This window comes from Lathamus discolor, chromosome 7 (genome assembly GCF_037157495.1).
Source record: "Lathamus discolor isolate bLatDis1 chromosome 7, bLatDis1.hap1, whole genome shotgun sequence".
Taxonomy (NCBI): Eukaryota; Metazoa; Chordata; class Aves; order Psittaciformes; family Psittacidae; genus Lathamus; species Lathamus discolor.
In genome coordinates, this window is record NC_088890.1 from 1,022,107 (window position 1) to 1,045,609 (window position 23,503).

The 23,503-nt window shown below is 43.5% G+C and overlaps 1 protein-coding gene across 1 annotated transcript in view; it reads right to left on the reverse strand.

The window, feature by feature from the left end:
- The window catches only part of EEFSEC (eukaryotic elongation factor, selenocysteine-tRNA specific), a 103,512-nt gene that overhangs the window by 41,512 nt on the left and 38,497 nt on the right, over positions 1-23,503 (reverse strand). The window contains exon 5 of the mRNA XM_065687353.1: positions 4,832-5,470. Coding sequence (XP_065543425.1) covers positions 4,832-5,470 — 639 coding nt within the window. The remainder of the gene's footprint in view (positions 1-4,831; positions 5,471-23,503) is intronic.

Here is a 23,503-nt window from a genome sequence, read left to right on the forward strand (position 1 = left end):
ACAGCCTTTACATGACCACATCCAAAACCATTTCACAGGAACCCTGCCCTATTAAGTGCACAGGGGAACAGAATTAATGTTGCATAGGCAACTGTAAATCTGGCATTTCCGAACTTCCAAGTGCTTGAGTTTTGCAACCTAAGTAACATTCTTAATGCATTTTTGGCTCCAATAAATAAAATGGAGCACTGGTTGCCTCGCTGACAAACCGATTCCCCCACAGGTGACTCTTGCGCAACCTCAGAAAAATCAAGACCAGCTGTCCATACACTTGCAAGGCCCAAAAAGCATGTCTGCATTTCGAATTTCATCATATAAAGAACAGCCATAGGTGTTACTCAAACCTTGCAGAATTCTACCGGGCAGCCACGTGCAGAGAGCCTTTCTTTCGCTGGGGGGTGAACAAGACACCCATCTTCTCATTCGAGTGAGCAGCAGGCTGTGTGCTTGGCCAGAACGCTTTTATGACACATATATTCTACTGCATTAACCCGTATGCTGCGTCAGACAGCAAACATCATCCTTCCTTTCTCAGCACTGGTATTTGTTTAATAAGCACACAGCCCTCCCTTCTCCTTCCCCTTTCCCCCACTAAGCTTCTCCAACCCTTTTACTCAAAACCTAACCAAGAGCCAATAAATAAATGCGTCTTTTATATTCCTGCTTTACAGTGCATTTTAACTGGTGAATGTGCTGTGCGCTTTTATTCACCTGAGTGCCTTCATCCCTGTGTTATGACTGTATTTAGCATACCATCAGCAGCCAGGCAGAACCAAACAAACTCATGTGCAGACTTCAAAGCAGGCAAAATATTAATTGTGGCGTCTGCGTGTTTGCAGTGGATGGGGGGACATCCACCACGGCCCTGCTGTGGTCCCCGTGGCTCCCCCAGGCAGCACCCAGCTTCCACTGGGCAGCCTGGTCCGGTTACGTTGTGCCCAGGTTTGTCCGCTCACCCGGAAAGCATCACTGCCTGGCTTTGGGTTCTACTTGCTAGCCTGCTGGCACTACAGTGCCACTGTAAGAACAGCAGCAGCCCCAGCAAGGCAATGAAATATCCTTTATCCAGAAATAAGTTAGATGGAAGAATCAGCAGCCCTGAGGAGGAGGAGGACTTGGGGGTTTTGGGTGATGAGGAGCTCCCCATAACCTGACAGCGTGCACTTGATTTTGCTTTTCCATTCAGGCTTCAGAAGGGATGCTCTGATTAAAGCCTTGGTAACTTGCCCTGCTTTCCCATCTTGCTCCTGCAACCATACTTCTCCCTTTGGGGACACTTACATAGTACCAATACTCAAATAACCAGTCACATGCTGTTATTAAGCTCTAAGTGACACTTCCACCCTCCCAAACATAAGCATGCAAGGTACACAATGGCCTCGGTCCCCACAGGAACGAGTGCGCTAAGAAAACTCATTATCCAGCAACCCACAAAACTTGGGAAGAGAGCGGCTGTGAGTAACACCAGGACATCCCATGGCTGTGAGACATGGAAGGAAACTGCTGAATAAAGCAGTGCTGTGTGATAAAGCCTAAGAAATACAGAGAAAAATACATTAAATAATGAGAAAAATACATTAAAAACTTCAAAGTACACAGAGAAAATGAGTTCTTAATGTCAGAGGAACTCAGAGAAAGCATCTTTAGAAAGGACAAACCCATTCTCTTCGGAAACATTCTGTTATGCTTAAAACGGGAAACAATCACAGCTGAGACTTGCGCATGTTTTTCACCACACAAACTTGTAAGTGCAGAAGGTGCAGCCTGTGCTACGCAAGCAAGGCAGAGGGTTTTCCTTCTCCTTTTGTTTCTGACAGAGCCACTGATTTACGAGCATCCTCAACAATAGGACCCAGTGGCAACCATCCTAAGATAAATCCTGCTGCTGCAAACACTTTCAAAACAGGCAGAATATCTGAGTCACGCAGGAAAGCATGATGCACTTCTATGGTTCACCTTGCCGTTGAAACTCTCTGCTCGCAACCTGTGTGCCCATGGAAGCCAAAGAGCAAATAACGTGACAAACAGAAGGGATTTATCCCAGGAACTGAGTAACTGCTTCATGAGTCAGGCTGGAATCAACGTGCAATGCTGTGCAGAGGGAGAACTGAGAGGAAGGTATTTCAAAAGTGATTTGGGGATTAGATACAAGTCTCTCTGCCCACAGAACTGCCAAGAGCTGACTGGTGAGCTGGGGGTCTCCAGAAGGACAAGACCAAGGACAGCAGTTGCTGCTTATCCTCAGTCTCCAGGTCCAGGGGCTGCTGACCTGCTCTAGTTTAACAAGCCCACGTTCACCCCCACCGCTCTCTGCCACAAGGTTGAAGAGGAACAAACCTTCTTCACAGCATCTCGTTTGCCCCTTTCTTCACAGAGACCCCCACATCGCACTCCTTGAAGCGACACTGGTGCTCACAATCGCACTCTCAGCCTTGCCTTTACCCTGTTATCAGCACAAGCCACTTGTTGCCAGCCTGGTTCTTTTTCCTATCGAAAGCACATTTGTCAGGCAGCCAAGGCTCTGCATAAATAAAGTGTCCAGAGGGTGACAGTCTCTGCCTCCCTGTAACCACGCCAGAAAGATGCTCTTGACAGAAACTTCCTTCCACTGAACTTCTCCCCCCCCCCGTCTCTGCAGGAGAAAGCTGGACTCGTATTTCACATCATTTTAAAACCATCAAGTCAAGCAATCACAAACCTCTGCCTCCGAGCTTGGAGGCAATGGCAGATTCTGGTTTTCCTTACAACTAACCCCTAAAAGCCTTATTCTAACCACAAAGCAAACCTGGTCTGCAGTAAACCAGGAGCAGTCACACACTTAAAACAGCTCAAACTAACAGAGAAAAACCGTAACTGCGCTTTGAATCATGCAGCTTCCCCAAAGCCGAGCTGCAAGCCCAGCATGGCGAGAAGCAGGTTTCCTGCACTACGCAGCGCCTCAGACAACGCTGACTTCACCCAAAAAGCAGCAATATGCAATTCACAGCCGAATTTCTCAGGTACTACAATAACACATCCTGAAGGAAGAGATCAGCACATAAATAAGCAAGGATGTGAAAAGAGGCTCAAGGTAAATTCAAAGTCTCTGGTGAACAGCAACAGTCAGGCTTTGATTCTTTCTCTCCTAGTGCTCCACTCTGCATTAAAAGAGCCAGGGTACCAAAAGGAAACAGTGAGCACAAGGGTACCTGCATTTCTGCAGGCCATTCACCATCACTGGAGCAGGCGAGAAAACCCAGGAAGCTGAAGTGTGAATTTTCCCTAAAATCTGCTAATTCAACACAGTTTGTGAGTTTAAACGTGATTTATAGAAGATGCCGTTGACCCAGCTCATGGATCTGATTTCTGGGTGAAACAGCAAAGCCGTCACACTTGCTCGTAGAGAGCCAGCAAATCTGCGAGAATAAATGTTCTTGTTCTTTAAAAAACCCCAAACGCACACCAAAAAACCCCACCCAAACCCCTTAAAAAGCCCACCCCAAACCCACCAACTTAAAATCCGGGAGGGTGCTGTGCGCAAGGGGCCCAAAAGAAAAGCCCCGTGGTGCTGAAACTTCATGAATTTACAGTTCTTACTATTCCATCAGTGCTCTGACATTAATCAGAGCATGAACAAAAAGCCAAACCATAAATGCCTGATTTCTCCTGGGTAAACGGGTAGTTAAACCGCAGGGAATTGATTCTAATTCCAGCAGCAGGCAGGGGGAGAGCCTCTATCCCATCAACAGCAGTGGTTTACAACGGGGAGCTCCTGAACCCTGCTGCACCCCGGTCCTGGATGCGTGTTTCCAGCTGGTGCGAAGCCCAGGAATGCGGCTGGTACAGCCCCTGCCTCCCTTTCGGGATGCTCTGGGGCTCATTTTCCCCAGCAGCATTCTCAGGAGGAAAAGTTCCCTTCTCATGGAGGTAACCTGCGTTTTTTAATTATTATGATGATTTTTATGCCTCCCCCGGGCCCTGGGGGGGGGGAGCTTCCTTGCTCAACAGAAAAAGAAACTTTCCTGCATCAGTGCCAAGAACAGACACCCTAAACTGAGTGATCCTAATCTCCAGCCATCAGCAGCAGGGTGGGACCAGCTGATTCAGACTTTCTATGAGCCAATGACTTTGTGTACTAAAATAAGGCACTGTACCACCCAACTGTTCCTGCTGCTCGCTGCTCTGCGAGAGCACAGGCTCAATAGCGGCTCCCGACTGGAAGCACTTCCCCAGCTGGCACGGCCCTCTTCCCACCGGCTCTCCCAAGTCCCTGCGTGCCGCTGTGACTTCACACTGTGAGGGTTTCTTAGGACACTTGCTCCACCATCGTGCATCAGGGAAAACACCAACTCCGAGTATGTGCAGCGCCATGGGAGGCAGAACCCGAGAACAAACCTGACCCGCAGGCAGCCTGGTCGATGGCAACTCATCATTCACAAGGCCAATTTCTATGCATACAAACAGTGGGTCCAGTTCTAGGGCCTCCAACACAAGAAGGACACGAAGCTGTTGGGAGTGAGGCCAGAGAATGGACCTCCTGCTAGAGCAGGTTGCTGCAAGCCCCTGTATCCAACCTGGCCTTGGACACTGCCAGGGATGGAGCTTTCACAACTGCCTTGGGCACCCTGTGCCAGCGCCTCAGCACCCTCACAGTAAAGAACTTACCCTTATGTTTAATCTGAGTCTCCTGTTTAACACATTCCCCTTATGCTATCACCCTGATGAAAAGTCCCTCCCCAGCATCCTTGTAGGGCCCCTTTCACACAGTCTTCACATTTCAGTATCCACCAATATAACAGACAGAACAAAAATCCCACCTCCCTCCATCTGTAGCACTGAAGAGGCAGCTTACCCTTTCCACTTGTCCTTCTTTGTGCTTCAGCTTGTACACTTTCAGCTTTGGCAGGAAAGTCTCCATGTAGTTCTTGTCTTCCATGCCTTGGAGCAGCACCCCATGGAATGCCAGCCTGCAGGTATTTGCATGGATATCTGTATCCAGCTTGGAGCCGATCACAAGGCACAGTTTAGGACAAGTGACTGGTTTTTCAAACTCTAGCAAAGCCCACTGTTGTCTTGGGAGCTGGACTTCTCCTGCCTGGTCATTCTCTTTGTTCTTGGAAGAATTTGAGTCCTTGGACAAATACGCCTCTTGATAAAGATAATCTTGGTCAAAATCAAAGGTGTTTTCTTGAACTTCTTTATTGAAGTCAGCAGGGGCTGGACTGAAAAACATCACTCGTCCCATAACGGTTTCATGGCCAACTGTGATATGGAACTTGGCCTTGGTCTGCAGAGCGCCTCGAAAATACTGGATTTTCTTCAGGGAAATGATTGCAGCGTGGATGGTGTGAAGGGACTCCGGGGTGCAGATCAGGCCTCGTTCTAGCAGCTTGGGATCAAACTGGGTTACGCAGATGCCCACTCTGTCACCCTGCATAGCGTAAGTCACAGGAGTATGGAACATCTGCATGGACTTGACTTTCTTCGTCACCTGTTGAGAGAGCAAGAAAGAGAAGCCATTAAAATCACCATCTCGGTCTATGATGTTCCATATATTTAAAACTTGAAGTTTTCTTGGACAGATTTGAATTTTCATAAATTCAGGCCTAACACCACTGTCACTAATGTGCGGTTCCACCTCTTAGGATTATTATGAAGGGAAGATACTGCCTTACTCAACCTACTGAAGAGCAGCCCGTCATACCTGTCCAGTACCTTGCAGGCAATGTGATCAGTCCATCCATATTTGTACTGAATGCAAACAGTTCTTCCCCTTATATTCATGGTATTTATTCTTCTGAAGTTCCCATAGACAGAGGAGAGAAGGAGGAAATGAGAACATCACATTCAAGACCATTTCTTTTTTTCCTACACGTTCTCAGTACCAGAATCGATGGTAAAAGCAGTATAAAGTACAGAATGGGGAGGGCGAGGGGAGGGGATGTGGATTAGATCATGCAAGAACCGAACTGGAATTGCATCTCCTTCGAAAGGTCAGACACGGAACCAGCAGAGAAGTGACTCAGTGAGTTGATCTGTACCCACTGGATCAAGTAACAAGAGCCAGAGTAGCTTTAAATCACCAGCTTCCTGTTTGCTGAGCAGCCCATGAACACCAGTACAGTATTTCATTCCCTTTCACTCTGACCCCAGCTGACAGAGACATTTGTCCATGGTTCAAATACTCCACATGTAGAGTTTTCTTCAAGAGACTCAAAATTCATCTTTGTTTTGTCTGGCCTTTCAAATACAAACCTGGAAGCATTGAAAGGGATACAACTGGCCCTCAGCTTTGGATTTGTTTCTCCTCTGCATACCTCGGTTTCCCCATGTGTCCCCACAAGTTACACCACAGCTCTAAACTTCCACATATTTTCTTTATCTGCACAGCAATACAAATTTCCAGTAGGGAATTTGGGCTGGATCACCGAGCCCACCAAACTACCAACAGAATGACCTTACTCACTTGGGAGCACTCTGCCCTGAGCAATAGGAGTTCATAACTGAGACCAGCTACGAGCAACATCTTCGACATCTTTGCATTTATCTTGAGCACCCAATTCTTGTCCTCAAAGTCCACTCTACAAAGCAACTTCTGTCTCATCTTGTCCATGAAAAGAGTGCAAGGTCTCTTCTGGCAATTCAATAGACATTTTACTTTTCTTTGGGGGAATTAGGCTCTTAACAGAAAGAGTGAACAATATTGAGTGTAACTTTAATAAGAGGCTTTATTACGTGCAAACAATGGAGGTAAACATGGAAAACCAGTATAAAACTCATTACAAACTTCACTAAAATTCATTCACGTTTTGTTTCCTCAAAGCAGCACAAGGGAATTGATGATATCTGATCACATCAATCAAGAGCCATGTGTTGAAATCTTACATCATTTGCAAAGGGATTTGCTTCCCTGTTTAAATTTTATTTGTATAATCACATTCATGTTCCTCGAGCATTAGGTAAAGGCCTACCAAAAGGGTGAGAAAGAAGAAGTTCGTGTTTTTCAAATGCCGAGTAAAAAAATGCAAACCAGAAATCAAAAGCACCCAACCAGTTCAGCCCTTGAGATAAACAAGTGCGTTCAATATAAGGCAAGAACCGGTTTTTGAAGACCAAAGGACAAGCCCACTAAGATTTTCAAAGCAGTTAAGCACAGACTAATAGAAAACAGGATACAGAAAAAGTCCACTAATGACTTTTTCCCCTGATATGTCAGAGCTTCTTTTCCTTTATTTATCCAACTTCCATTAAGTTATCAACCATATGCCATTGCTCAAAGCTCCTTTAGATAAGAAGCTAGTCATCCTGCTGGCTCCCAATGCTGCGAGTGCATCTTTCCAATAGGAAAGACGCATCAGCCCTACTTCCCTGTTCCAGTCACAAGGAACTCCAAGTTAAAATAATTAGCCTCAATAATCTAGTAGAGCAAATACTGATTATAAATGCAGCATTTGTCGAAGGACTGTTACATACCTATTACAAAAAGAGACTCCGATACAAAGGGAGAGGACTACAACCAGTTTAAAACCAAGATCGCATCTCAGAGCTCGGATGCTAAGAGCAGCACCTTTAAACTTACATCCAGGAAGGATGAGGAACTGATGAATGAAGAAAGCACCATTTCAGCCCTGAGGTTTAGAAACACACCGAGAGCAAGCCTGCCTCAACCAGCACACAAACAGGAATTAAAGTAACTAAAAAACCCCGTAATCCAGCCTTGAGAGGCATAAACTGACCATACAAGGAAGCAAAGTGCCAAAGACAAGAAACCCCACCTTATTTCCCCCAGCAGAAGTGCCTCCTTACAGCTGAAGAGGAAGAGCAAAGGCTCAACTGCACAATCAGAACACATCCCGTATCCACTGCTTTTGCAAGGACTCCCTTCTTACCAATTGCTCTGCTACAGACCCAAATCAAGAATGAGGCATCTCATCTTCCTGCTTCCAGTATCACCTCTTGGTGGTCAGAGGATACACTACGCTGCCAAAAAACCACTGCCCACTTCTCTGACAGGTACCACAATTTTTATTCTTCACCCAACCCATCTAAGCACATTCAGTGAAACAAGCAAAGCTCCAATTCAGACCCAAGACGGCTCTTACACATAAGCACATCTGTCCAGAAATTCACTTCTAATCATGAAGAATGCCAAATTCTTTGCTGTCAACTCACATCAAACCCCCCAGATCCAACCTGCACCTCACCGTGTCCACATGAGAATGCTGTGTGAGATGCTACCCTGCTAAGATCACAACTCTTCCTGTCTACTTTCTGACACAGGAGCTCATTGGGCTGGTCATGCTTGACTTGCCCTTGCAGTATTACATGTTCTTAAGATGCTCTTTGGCCTCCACTTCTTGCATCTCCTCCTCTACCTGGGACTCATGAGGGGAACACCAAGGGCACCAAGCCCCATTGTGCCTTTATCTTCTCCCTGCCTTGCCTCTTCCACATTTGGGTGACTATTCACATAAAGGAAGACCACATCCTCTTTTAGTCCTCTAGCCAAAAGAGCCTGAGGCGGGTAAGGTAGAGATCCCCACACTCCAAGGACGTGTGGAAGGAAGCAGAAGCCAGATACCTACTACACATCCTTCCATCTCCAAATGACTAAAATCTCTCTGGGGTTTTTGTAATAAGAAAAAAGGAATCTGAAGACACAATACCCTTAAACTGAGTGGTGCTGCTTGTGCCGCTTATCACTACAGATGACAAAGCACACCTTTTAAAAGCAGAATGTAATGCCAGTGACTTTAGCCAGCAAGTATCTAGGCAGCGCATGTCAGACCCATAATAAAACTATGACATAGAATAAGCTTAACATTTACATTCCAATTAAAATTTCTGCAACTTATCAAAAACTATTTCAATAAACCATTTTTCAAAGGAAATAAAAAACAAAATAAAAATCCCCAAAGAAGTCAAAGCCAAGGCAGATGATAGGTTACAGAAAGGCTGCCTGGAATTTTCTGCTTCCAAAAGAACCGAATTCTTTTTTTTTTTTTTCCCAAATAGATTTCGGTTTAGAACAATAATAATACTTTTATCTGAAGACTTCAAAGTCACATACAGAAGAATGTATCACAGTAAACACAGGGTTGAAGGTTTTATAGAAAAACTTCTACTGGGGTGTTTTTTCTTCTTCTTTAAGAGAAATTTGTTTACTACCAGCCTTTGAAAAGCATGAAAGGGAGGAAACTATAGGGCAAGGAAGTAAAACTTTCACGTGCAAGGAACATTTGGAGCTTTGTGAGAAGGCTGGTTTGGGTAGAATGTGCGACATGTAGCCCACTGCGAGTAATAGTCTATCTCAAATAAAAATCAGCCCATGAATATACATAATCCAAAAGGTAATTCTCCCAATCTCTGAAATGTAATGGAGCCACTCTAGATCACTGAGGCATGAATATTTACCGTATTCAGGCTTTACTGCTCTCGATCTGGGTTCAATTTTGCAAATTAAAATGAAGGCTCTGTGGATAGAGAGATTAAAGAAGAGCATCCCAAAGCCTGCCGGTTTCCTTGGTGTGGCAGCAGTGATCTGGTTACCCTTCTGTTAGGTTATTTCTGTTTACTTAATGCAGTAGGTCAAACGCAATCGAGAGTGGAAAGAGGAGGTCATTACTGGGTCACAACCTTGGAGTTAAAGGCTCGCTAAGGAAAACAAACAGAACGTGAACGTAAAACTGCATTTAAAAATAAAACCAGTAATGAAAAAGTAATTTTTCCAGCTCTTTTCGCTTCTATTTTGACAGGTCCAGAGGAAAAACGGGAACAAAGTTCTTCTTTCTCACAAAGAGAATTCTCCCGTCCCTTCTTGAAAATAAGCTCATTAATAGAAACCGTGATTTATGCAAGATGAAATAAAGGTGATGAATAATTACCACGAGATCTGGTAGGCTTCATTTGCAGTGGCAAACGTGAACGTTCACCCTGAGTTGTACATTTGCTAGGAAGTATGTGGAATATAAATACAGCAGCATCAGTGCGACGCAGCACACGCAAATACACCCATCGGTACAAACCAAATGACACGGTACCACTCCTAGTGAACTCCTCGTACTAATTACAACCAAACCAAAGGCTACCTCTGCTGAGAGGAGAGAAAAAGAGTTCATTATCAGCCAAGTTTTTAGTTTAGGAAATGAAAAACAATTGGGGTATAAAATCTTCGCAGCTTTTCCTCGATGTAGGATTTTTTTCATGGCAAATAAAGAGTTTAACTGGAGCAATTCCTAAGCCAAGTCAGTAACAGAGATAAAGATTAGATGAGTAAGTTTAGATCCTCTGCATTGTATGTTGTTTTCAAAATCTCAGCAGTTCAGTCTAGAGTAAAAACAAATGGATTTATCCCTATCACCTTGGCAAATGGTACCAAGCTATTAAACGAACAGAGCAGCAGGGTGCAAAGTTTGATATAGCAAAACCAAATCCTATTGCACAGATATACGGTATAAAACAAAAAATCAGGGTTACAATAACGATTCTAATTAATCCGTTCATAGGCAGCTGGGGGAAGAAAGGGGAGGAAGAGCAGAGAAAAGGGGAAAAAATCAGGGAATGGCTGAAGAGACTCCTAAAACTGGAAATAAAGCCAAAGTGCAGCGTTCAGCAGCCAGCAAAACCAGCATTCACCGTATTGAGGTGCCACGTGATACCTTGTGAAAGCAGAAATTCACACTTCTTTGCCTCCGAGCTCCATCCTGGTACCAAAGGGTTACTGCGCTCTGAACCCTTCACCAAGGGCCTTACTGAACATCTAATATTTTTCTTTCTGCTTTCTTAAAGGCCCCAGATGTGTTCTTGCAGATCAAAAGAGACCAACTTATAAAGTTAAACGAAATCAAGGGCTTTTGTTCCAAGGCATCGTTGCTGAACTAATTATTCCTGGATGTTGTTTAATGAAATAGCGGTGCCATATATTAGCCCAGTTAACAGGATGAGTTGTGTGAGTTATAGGAAAGGTCTGATCTGGGATTATAAATTTCAGGTTTTCTTCAAAGGAGATGAAACAAACTGCTCAACTCCCCAGTCCTTTCTGTCACTGGAAGGCTGAAATAAAGGAACCCAAAAATGTATGAAAGCTGAAATATCATTCTACATATTTACCCTTCCCTGAATGATAGAGAACAAAAGATGGGGGAGTTCAAAATACTCCCGAGGTTCTTTGAGACGGGGAAATGAAGATCTAAGTTATCCTGCCTATTCCCTGAATGCCACATAGCACAAGTGAAAACAAACATTTATCAGGCCTTAGGAGAAGCTTCACTTTAGATGTGCACACACAAGACAGGACTCCCCTCTTAAACAAGCCAATGCAAATAGTTACCACAGCCATTATTAAGCATTTTTATTACTGGGGGGAAAAAAGGGGATGGGGGGGTGTAAGCAAAGTACTTTTCCAACATTAAATTATTAGTGGAATTGGATCTGTTACGTTATTCTGCAGCCCTCAACCGCACCAATGGTTAAATGCTTATTTAACTATACATTTACCTTACTGAGAGAAACAAAAGACTCTCGAGATCCCTAAGGACGTATCAGACTCAACTCTTCTGAACCCCCGGCTCTTACATATTCAGACAATAAACACTTCTCTTCCCTACCGATAGGCTCTTCTGTGTTTGTGTTTTACAGCCTGACACCGGCCAACCCAACACTTGACACCTAATTAACAGACCTGGGAGCTGGAGGTCCCTATATTGATCACACTAAATGGGATTAGTGGGAAATAAAAAGTTCAAAGGGTCTTGACCAAACCTGAGCAGAGCCCAGCTGTGACAGCTGCTATGAATTTGTGTACCCAGTGCCCCACGTCTGGATTAAAAGGGCTCCAGTGCACAAGAGCCCGTGGTAGCGGTGAGATCCCGACGGATCCCCTAACAATGTCGGGCTCTGTAGTGACTGACTGCTCCCTTGTTTGCGTAGGTCTTTTTGATTAAGGCCTGGAAAGGGTCCCTCACCTCTGGTACAAGGAGCACTTGCAATAGATGTAGAGTGGTGACTCCTCTGCCTCCCAAGGATTTGTTAACCGGCAGTGGAAGAGCTGCCCAACTTGAACACAACCTTGGTTTGGTTCTAAAAGAAAGAATTCCCGGTACACGCTGCAAGCACACCTCGTGTATTCTGACATTGACAGCCAGGAGCTGTATTGAAATGACAGAACTCCATACTATTATCTTCTAAACACACTTTCTATTTGCCTGAACCTCTCAGCTGTCATCAGGTGAATAAATAATTCTTCCTTTTATGCACACACACACATGCACTTTAGTGACAGTTCTGACATGATTTTCCAAACCTTTATCAAGATCCAAACACATTACAGCTATCACCAACACGTTTCAGTACTGAGTACCTGTGCAAATTCATCCCTTATTTAAAAGACACTGCCTAATTTTCAGTATCAAATACCACAGACACCTGTAACAGCAGCATGGGAAACCTCCTGTTCCCCAGGAGGCAACAAGCCCATCACGCACATGGTGCGAGTCTCACTGAAGCGCAGCAACTGCTCAATAGGATTCTGCTGGTTAATGGGATAGTTACTAAAATAATCAGAATAAACTATGAACAAAACGTTATTTCCCTTTTGTTGGTGCTTTTACTTACTGCTTTGGTTCAGGATTCACTCTGTCAGAATACCTTTAAACAGAAAACCGAGGCAGATCAGCTCTGGGAGTTTATGGATCAGCGATAAGGAAACAGTCATCAGTCAGGAGGGAAAGATGGAAACCGGCTGTCAATTTAGAAATCATTTTAATCCATTATGGGCCTTTTAAAAGGAAGCTGAATGTGGTCCATGAAGGGACCTTGAAAACAGGCTCACTGAGGCTGCAACAGGCGCAGGTAACAGAGGAGCCAGCGCCAGAGCTGTCACACAGGGATACCTGACAGCAAATCACCAATGATGGACACTTGGTCAAAGTGAGGAACCTGCAGCTTATAGGAGAGGAGTGGATCATTAATGCTGGGACATAAAGGTATTTCACATAGCAAAGAACAGCCTTTAAATACTTTATACAGTACTGCAACACTCCAAAACCAGATTTTCCTCCCTTTAGTTTCAGTGTTTGTTTCTCTTCTATTTACGTATATCTATGATCTCTTTTGAGACACTGGCACAGGGTGCCCAGAGAAGCTGTGGCTGCCCCATCCCTGGCAGTGCTCAAGGCCAGGTTGGACACAGGGGCTTGGAGCAAGCTGCTCCAGTGGAAGGGGTCCCTGCCCGGGGCAGGGGTTGGAGCTCAGTGAGCTTTAAGGTCCCTTTGACCCAAACCAGGCTGGGATTCTCTGACTTCTTTCCTTGCAGACTCTTCCCCTCCCTATCCTTCGGGTGTCACATCTGCCGAGACGACCTTCACTGAGATGGCCAAAAACATTTCGAAGCACCACATTCAGGCTTGAAAATTAGCATTCCAAGACTGAAGATTCCACGTGTCTCCTGTCTGCAGTCAGGGCTGGGACATAGCAACTGTCACTCCCTCACTGTCTTGAAAGCCAGGACCTTTTCCTTCTAAAGTCAAGTTGAAATTCAAGTTGTCACCCCAAGAGTGCAGGACACAGGTTCTTTGAGATGACTGGATCCAGCCCAAGGAAGCTCATCTGACCTATCCAGCATGCAAATGGTTTTCCTTATTCACCATATTATTTAGGATTTTTCTTTTTTAACCAATGTAGCTTTAAAAGTTCCATCAGTTTTCATAAGGATTTCTTCCTGACCAGGTCTCCTCATCTGCAGAGTTCCACTGTAGCCACTCACTCTCAGTGCTCCCATTCCCCACAGATACTGAGGGACTGCGTACCTCCTCAATAGCACAGAACAGCATCATGACTTTCTCTCTTCATATATTAGAGATGTTGCATGCACTGTCTCAATTTAAAGTGATTCAGAAATGTCCAGTAAATTGACAGTAAATATAGAAGATAACCAAACCTTGCAGTTAGGAGTTAACTGCAGCGTTAGGAGCCTGGCCCAAGATGGAATTGGGGATGCTCTCGCCAGCCCTGGTTTTCCGGAGGTTTTTGGCACAGTTAAATGGCTTGAAAAATAACTTTATTGGGAGTGCCTGGTTACCTTCATTTACAATGAAAATACTGAATTAGTAAAGAACTGATCAGATCATTCAAAAGAAAAAAAATGCCAGTGTTGGAACATTACAACTCTCACTGCTACCACCAATGGCCATTAGACGAAATCAAGGCAGCAAGCTGGTGCAACTGGCTTGAGGTTTATCACTGTCTTTCAATAGGAGGAGTGGAGGAAAGATAATTTAAACACAGATAAGGCTGAAGATAAACAGAAAAATAAGGAAAGCTTTTAACTTGGCCAGTAAGCCAAGTTTCCGAAGCTGCTATAAGGAGATGCTTGTTCTGAACTCGAGAGACATGGCTTCAAGAATTAGTACCACAAAAATGAGAGGGGGGGAAATGAATACATACAGTACTTCAGCGTACATTTATCCACCACTTACTCCATATTTATGCTGAATGACCCTTCAGAAGATTACATTTAGAGGATAAAGATTTTAAAATTAAGTTAGTCACTTAACACGGACGCTTTTGTGTCTTTACTAAAAGGCAACACTGCACCATTGGAATATCCTTCATCCAGACAGCATCACCAAGTCTCACATCCCCTTTGGATATAGTATTTTGTAACTACGACACTTTATTATCCCTTTTCCTGCAAAAGGAAGGTACCACTTATTGCCCTTGGGGGTTTTTATTTTATTAAAGTGGGATAAATTGCCCACGGCTTGGAAAACATCCCACCCCTTGGCTTTTCTGAAGATATTATTTAAAAGCCCAAAAGCACGTTAATACTTAACAAAAGCAGAGGGTCAGCCTATAAGAATATCGAGTCAGACATGTTATCTAAGGCAAAGGCTTATTTCATTGCTGCAGAAGGAAAACATGAAACCCCAGTGCCTCACCAGCACCACAGTAACGAAGAGGAGGTTGTAACGAATTCCAACCTAACCCCCACCAGTGGATTCCAATTACTGTGCTCGTGGGAGAAGTGGAAATATTGACAAAATATAACACCATTTTTTCCCTGATAAAAGTGCTGAACAATGCTGCAGGAAACCGGCCACGGATGGAAACCTGCAGAGAAAACCAGGCTCCCCCTCAAACTTCACTCTTTTCGCCTTGTGAGACTCCCCAGCACAGGAAGGGGCGAGATCTCGCTCTGCACAGAGACCAGGAAATAAACGAGGGATGCAAGTAAATAGCTTTGCTGTTATAAATTCCAGAACCACCATTATTAGTTAAACTTAGTGGGCTTTGTGGTTTCGTATACATTCAGCACAAGTCATTTTTCTACAAGCCTTTGGCTCCATCTGCTGACTTTTAATATTAAAAATAATTGATGGGGCTGAAAACGTTCCTGCTTTTGCACCACTGAAGTGCTCCACATTTCTGCAGGCTTCATTCCAAAGCTATAACTAAATGCCCCAGGTTCGTGGTACAGTGATTCTGTCAGTTATCTTGAAGCACTAAATACACCAGCTCCAAGGAGAAAGTACCCGAGCAAGCCTGGGATGCAGAAGGGGTAAGAAAAGTACTCCCGGGGCTTGCTATAGAATCAGATTTAAGCAACAGGTTACAGCTGGATGTTCGTGGTGCGGAATCACCCGCTCACTAAAGCCCAAATCCGAGAAGAGAGATTCTGAGAAGACTAATACAAAGAACTGAAGATCTATAACCCAACCTTGCGAGAGCTGGCTGGAGACACTGGCTTAACACCTGCCTGGGCTGGTTTCAGCTTCTCCCTTTCTCGCCGCGCTGTTTGCTCCACTGAAACTAAAGCTCATTGCATTTATGAACACCACCACGATTAAGAATATTACTCTGGGGGTTCAAAAGCCCAAATATTTGCCTGTTCCAGCCCTGATTTATTTCTCATTACTGCAGAATTCTGATCATTATCAGAGCACTACAAACTGGATGGAATATCCACACAAAAAATCGCACATGAGAAACGCAGCTAACAGCACCTTTAAATATAGCAGGGGAAAGTCTTCAACCCCAAAAGTTATAAAATGGCCAGTGAAGGACTGAACAACTAAATCCATCATTAAATAAAAGCATCGATGAATACCGATCTCTTGTGGCTGCAAATCATTTGAGTGGTAACTGGGATAACCAAGACATCTAACAATCTGGTTTTCTTTATGACTTTCAATACCTGCATTACAAGATACCCTAACAATTCCCCCCCCCCCAGAAAACCCCAACACATTCAGCTTTCCTATGCCACTCTCTGCATACTCGGAAAAGTACTTTCCTCTTATTTTCAGTGCAGCGGACACAGCCTCCCAAACCAAATCCCACTGGTTACAAGCGCTATGTACGGGGAAGAGTATTATTTTAACATGCCATTCATAGCTTGTGCACCAACTGCCCCAGGAGTCTTAATACTGGTCTTACAAACAGGTAAAAAGCAATGGATGGAATACATTATTTTTCCAAGGGAATTTAAACACAGAAATCTTAACTGTGTAAAAGTTAAGATTAAACAGAATCTGAACCAGACTCTAAAGCTCACTATTTACTACAGAGGTGGGGGGGGAAAAAAAAGCTCATCTTCATAGCTTTGTAGAACACCACTACAAACCCCTCTGAAAATACAAAAACCCCTTTTCAATATATAGACCCCCAAAAGCATCTTTTAAAGCCATTAAATGTTTGTAATGCCTCCTTCAGAGCTGAGGCTGAAGCTAAAGCACCCACTACAAAAGCCCTTACTTTCAAAGACTGAAAACAAAACAAAGGAATTCAAGCGCTGAACAAGATTTCCAAGAACTTTTAACAGCGTCTGAAACATCAGGAAGATAAAAGACTCATTTCTACACGGTCATGCTCAGATACAGGTCCAGATCCCGCAGATTCAAAACCACCTTTAGGAAAGGTTCACCTTGGGGAAAATTAACCCCACACAATTGGGGATTTAAATAGAGACATTAAGGAAAACCTGAAAACACAAACACATTTAAACATAAGTCTAACCTGCAAACTTCATGTTCCATATACTGGCTATTGCAAACCCCCAGCATGCGTATTATAAAGCACTGTGCATAATTACAACTTTAATCACATCAATGTATTCTGTCAAAGCCTATTTAAATGCTGACTCCGTAGAAAGCCCTGGTTGGTGTCAGGGCAGGTAGGTAACACTGACCAAATGAAAGGCAGGATTAAAACTTCACTCCTGAGCTGGTCAGAAGAGACCTTTGGCCATCCGGAACACCAGTGTCACACGAAACAGAGCAGTGATACAGCATCCCATGTGTTACGCTCACTGTGCCAAAAAGCCTCAACGTTAGGGATTCAAAATAACATTAACTCAGCCCACTACACATTGTGGCTATCCGACGGTATGTTTTTACAACTGTTTGTAATGTACATGTCAGATGGCCTAAGTCTCTGTGACTCACACCATAACCACAGAGCTATGCCTAAACGTTAGCTGCTCTTTCTCCCCCACCCCAGGCAAGTCTGATGTCAAAGCTTCTTTGCCCATCTCTCCCCATATATGAATACCCAAAACATCTTGCTAGTATTAACTTGGTGCAGCCCCCATAGACAACGCTTAGAATCACCCTTATTTGGGGAGAAAAACGAACAACCCAACCAACAAAAGAACCTAACCTAAATTTATCACGCTTTTGCTTTTCGAATACAAATGAAAACAGGAAGCTTGGGTAAAAGAGATCCTCAAAGCTCCCAATTTAAACAAAAAAGTGATAGAACCCTCACATTGTTATTGATATTTTTAATAGAAAATTACCATCATTTTTAAAACTTATTTAGCTTCCTGCCCAAAAATCCCTTAAAAAAAATAAGAACAAAGAGCATAATCTCCGTGTTTCTGGAAATCCAACCAATCAGGTCAGCACAGAACTGCTTTAAAGGGCAGAACCTACTGAAGCCACAACCATATTACCTCAACATGTTCTCGTTCCTCTGATTTCCTCTATTACCTCATCTCCACAGTGAACCTGAACTTTGCAAACACTTGTCCACACTCTGCCCCCTGCCATAGATCTTCAGAGCAGCCTCTCTAGAAGCAGGCATCGAGCCTGTGATCACAGAAAAGGCAATCACCAGCATGCACACATCACACCCCGGTTAAGTGGATTTACAAACGGAAGTTCAACAACCTGAACAGATAGGACGGGCAGAGGGCAAGGAGTAAAAGGGAAGACAAAACCAGAGCAAAGACAAGAGGAAAGACTTAAAACCCCCTGAACTTTGTGCACTACAGAAACTGATTGACTACAAATGGCCTTGGGACTTCTGACAACCCCATCAGCACTCGCTGCAAGCAGGAAAAGCAGAGCCAACAGGATTTCTACCAACTCAGAGGTTTCCACCATTCTCCACTATTTAGGGAACTGCATGCCTGAGAAAAAGCAACGGGAAAGAAACACTGCAAATAGAAACATGTCACAGAAAAATCGTTCTTTTCCAATCACCACCCGCCTCCAATTCGCCTCTAAAAGCTGATACAAAATAGCCCAGGGTGGATTTGGGGTTTTATTTTCACAACGATTTGAATACTTCTTTGCATTTAGAATAAACTGGTGGTTTGTGCTGACCCAAAGCCAAACTGGGCATCTCTCTTAGTCTTACTGAGCACTTACTTCAGTCCTTTACTAAAAGTACGTGTTTTCAGGTTTCCCCTTACAACCCCCTGTTCTGTGGTTTTGGCTTTTCCAGTGTTTCTGGTATACCTGCATATTCCTCACTCCCTGAACGCTTCAAATTATTGCCAACTAATCTCCACAAGCAGGATCAATGTCTTCAGTGAGGCCAAGAAAATACCACATCAGTACCACCCATCATTCAAACCGAACTGATTTAGAATAGCGATTTCTTTTCTAAACCACCATTGAACTTACTGCAGTCCTATGTACTAGGTGCTGCAGATGAGACATCCTCTTCTAGGGATGGTTAGCATGAGAGTCCATTAAAATTCATTATATAAATATTATATTAAGATAAAGCAACTGCAACGTATCTGAAACAAAGGAAAAGTGGTTAGATGAATACTGAGAAAGAGCAGAAAGACTTCAAGAGGTTCCAAACCCTCACACAAAACTTAAGTGACAAACTTAGAACCCTTTTCAGCACCTCCACCTCTCCTGCTGAAGAAATAAAATGATGCCTATGTATGACAGCATCATTGCTTCCAATGGATTCATCTGCTCTCATGGCTGATTTCTGCTACCTGGATCAAACAAGGAGCAATGCATCTCTGCCCTTCTTTTGCAAATCTATTATGCACTTTCTCTGCAGAACAGAACTTAAAAGCAGGTTGTCTAGGCCAAAGACAGCTCAATTACTAAATTAATTTCCACAAAGGCCTGATAGATTTTAAGTCTACTATTTAAGCATTTAAAGATGTATCAGCGACAGGAGCCTTCTAAAAAGGCTATTTGACCTTTCCTTCTGATTTCTAAAGCGTGAAATGTTTATTCTTGATTATGTATTCATTAGAGGAAAAAGAGAAGCCAACTGCATTTTATGGTACACGCTTTCAAGCTCCTCTTTACAAGCATGAAGAGCCTGGGAGTTCGTAGTTTTCATGTCAGACAGTTGCAAATGAAAATCTGTATCTCGGCATTCATATCATGTTCATCACGTCCCTATCTGGGCAGCTCACCTAATGAGATTATTCCAGCTGATCCGGTAAATATTGCCTCTCTCTAGTATTACTTTTTCTTTCATTTCAAACCACACCAGCCATTACAATACAAAGTTACGGGAATCCTCTCGTGAGGAGATGGAGCGTACGTTTAGCTTCCACAATACATGCGATTGTCACAGGCGTGGGACAACAGTCAGGGGATGGAGCTACACAATCATTTGACACACTTTTAAAACGCAAAGTCAATCCTCATGTCATTTTCATAGCAATAACAAAGAATATCACAGATACTCTATAGAGTATAGAATAAGATTATTATATATTACTTTTCTAATATAGACCAACTCTGGATTCCCAGGCGCTTCTGCACTAATCCATTTTCACCTGTCTTTTGGTCAATTTTAGAAGTTTCAACAGCCTTGGTTAAATAATATTGTCCGTATTCAGATCCTTTTTTGCCAGTGCCCAGATCGGAGCAGAACACTATAATACACAGACCATAGCTGAGTTAATGCAGCCCTTGAACTGCTCTGCTGCTTAGAAGCCTATCAACTGAGGAACTGTACTGTCTATGGATGACCAAGGAAGAACAAAAAGTGACATTCCCTTCCTTCATTCTGGTTACTGACGTGTTGCCAAAGCCTCCAGCACTTGAACATCAATACTTAAGACACGATGATAGTTACCTCACTGCCCCAACTCAGCCTACTCATACTAAAGTTACATTCACATCAGGAATGCAGTTTCAAAGCTGTGTTTACCATACAGGAGGCTACCGTTCCCATTGCTAGTCAAGCGTTCCACCAAGACTCCTGCTCAGATGGTATGTGTACGTGCATGTGGGGCTGGTTCCAATTGAATTGGGTTGAGAGCAATTCTACCTGATAAATTAGAAGAAATAAATATGAAGTTAATGAGCTGGCAGCAGCAGCGATGCTAAAGCAACCAAGTTCTGCAAACACAAACAGCCACCCTTTGCTTTGAAAAGTCATCATAAAAATAACTTTTAACCAAAAAGACATTTGGATGAAAGTTTGTGATGGTTACAGCAGTGTCCATTAACTTCATTTCAAACTAACCTTGGACCCCAGCGCACACAAACCCAAGAATCACAGAATGGCTTAATCAGGTCTTGTCCTCTGCCCCATCAGACTCACTCTGGCTACAGCCTATGGCAACAAGGTCAAAAATACCATCCCAAGGTATCTCTGCACTTCCTAATATTGAAGACAAAATCATCTGCACGGCCATAGCATAAAATGCACACTTCACAGTACCATGTGCATTAACCATGGCCAGGCAGCACTGCAGAGAACCTCGAGTGTGCCATTAGCATCAAAGAAATACCACAGCCCTTTGGGTCTGCCGTGGAGAACATCCAGCAACACTGCACTTCCATGTGGATTCTGGGTCCCAAACAGTCATGAAAAGATGGGTTAAGTGCACAGAAGCACCAAAGGAATTACACGCAATTCTGCTCCTTTTCAGATCCGCTGTATCAATAAACTAGTACACTTTGATTCTCTCATCCATCAGAAGGCAACCTGCACCCCAATGCCCATAGGGAGCAGAGGGTACCTCCAGAGCTCCACGAAAAGCTGCAGATGCATTTTAGTATCTGAAGAGTTAAGTGGCCAGTACTGCTTAGGCCACTTTTCTGCCTACAGAGATCACATTAGACACACAAGCTCCAAAAATACAGTGTATGGTTTGGATTAGCACTGCTCAGGTTGGCTGCGCTCCCCTGGCCTCCCTCCCTCCTGCTCTGACCAAGCAGAAAACATTTAAAACCCCCATAATGTATCTCCAGCTCCCTTTCTATTATGTATTATCCCTGGTCCTGAAGAAAACAAACCTTAACGTACCAAGTCCTTTATCTTGCTCCCTCCTTTTACATGATCCTTAACAAAAAATAGCAAGTGATCTGACCTAAACCACTGTACTTCAGTAACAGGGAGTGGAAGAGCAGCAACACACTAATCTCTTCCTGAGAGTTTTTATTCCTGGAGCCTTTTTAAAGTTAACAGGATTTGTCTTCTTTTTAAAACAAAATTAAACTGGATCCTGTTCTGTGGGGTTTTATTTCTGAGGGCACGGTGTTGGCTTGTTTGGGGGTTATTTTATAAGATGGGAACTAAAACAGGAATAAAGAACCAAACCAAAACAAACCCCAGCCCACACAGTAAAAAGCTGCATCCCCATACACTGAAAATGAGGGAACTGATCTTTAGAAAGAGCTCAGCATCTGCTGCTCTTATTCCCTCAAGAGACCAAAGCCAAAAAAGATTTGAGCTGCTCTTACTGCCAGATCTAAATTTCATTCCAAGGGCACTGGATCAGGTCTTTAATCCTTTACTTAACCACAAAGAACTGTGCTGAGGAGTTTAGTTCTTCCAAAACAACTGATAACATCCTGGATGTTGGAAGCAGAGTGCTTGCCTGTGTCAGCCAAATCCTGCGTGTTCTGCTTTTAAGTGCCACAGCAGATGGAAAACTCGTCGGATTCTCACTGATGTTTTCTAGGAAAGGAGAAAAATCTCCAACACACACAAACCCTGCTTGAGAAGTGGCAAAGAACTGAAGAAACAGTTTAATACTTGCACTGAATTAAACCGTATATACAACACAATAGGTATATGTTTCGTTTATTGATTTAGGATCTATGATTCTCGTATTTTATCTCATTTTAATACATATTATGAGGTGCCTTGTCACCGTTTTATCCGTTACATCTCACTGATTCTCCCTCCAACCCGAGCTCCTGAAGTGCCCTTTTTCACCGCATTTCAATGAACAGAAAATTCTGACACATTGTGAGCCAGCAGAAGAACTCCAGCATTTGGAAAACCTCTTATACCAGCACTGGGCAAGAAAAAACCAAGCAGCGTTGGAAAAACGACAGCTTAATGAGCCCCAAAACAAGTACAAAACCCAGTCAAGGCACCCTGGCATTTGGAGGGGGTGTACTATGAGAGCCAAAGAACTCCAAATCATAGTGGTACGAACTGATTAAAGATTTCACCATGAAAGTCCACATAGAAGAGTCCCTGCCCATGGCAGGAGGGCTGGAACTGGATGATCTTAAGGTCCTATCCAACCCTAACTATTCCATGATTCTAAGTGTCTTTGTGATCCAAGTTAGCAGCATTTGATCCAATTTTGTTTTCTGAGATTTAAATGTTCTCTGCTGAGACAACCATCCAACTGATTGCTGAGTCAAATATGCTGACATTAGTTCTTACTACATGTATATACACGAAAGCTCACTCATCAAGGGTCTTGGGATAGGCTGAAGGACTCACATGCGTAAAAGAAGATCTGTTACAACTTTAATAGCTGTGGTAGTTTAAGGAAATAGTCTTGCAAATACTGTTTGGGTTATTTATCAGACACTGGAGGATCTTTCTGTTGGATGAGCCATAAAAAGTACAGAATGCTTGCCAAAAAACAGACCGAGGTTATCTAGCCAACAAAGAAGCTTTAAAACCAGAAATCTCGCCTCACATCATGGAGGTGTATGAAGCCAGGAAGCTTCTCAACACCACACTTACAAAATGAGGCTTCTATAAAAATTCATGAAGTCAACAGAATTTGACAGCAAACAGGCCCTTGCCAAGGCAGAATTTACTACCGGCTTAAACTGACACTCATTTACTAGGAGACTTGATCAGATAAACAGGGGCAGGTATCTCTCATTATTCATGTTTGATGTCTCAGATGACTTCTTGAAAGCGTATCGGCTACTGGACATCCGGATAACTCTCTGAGCACAAGAGCAGCGTTTCTTAAACACTCTTGCAACTTCTGAGATTTAAACACTCAACATTAATAATAATGGCAGTTGTCTACTGCAAACCTCAGGGATGG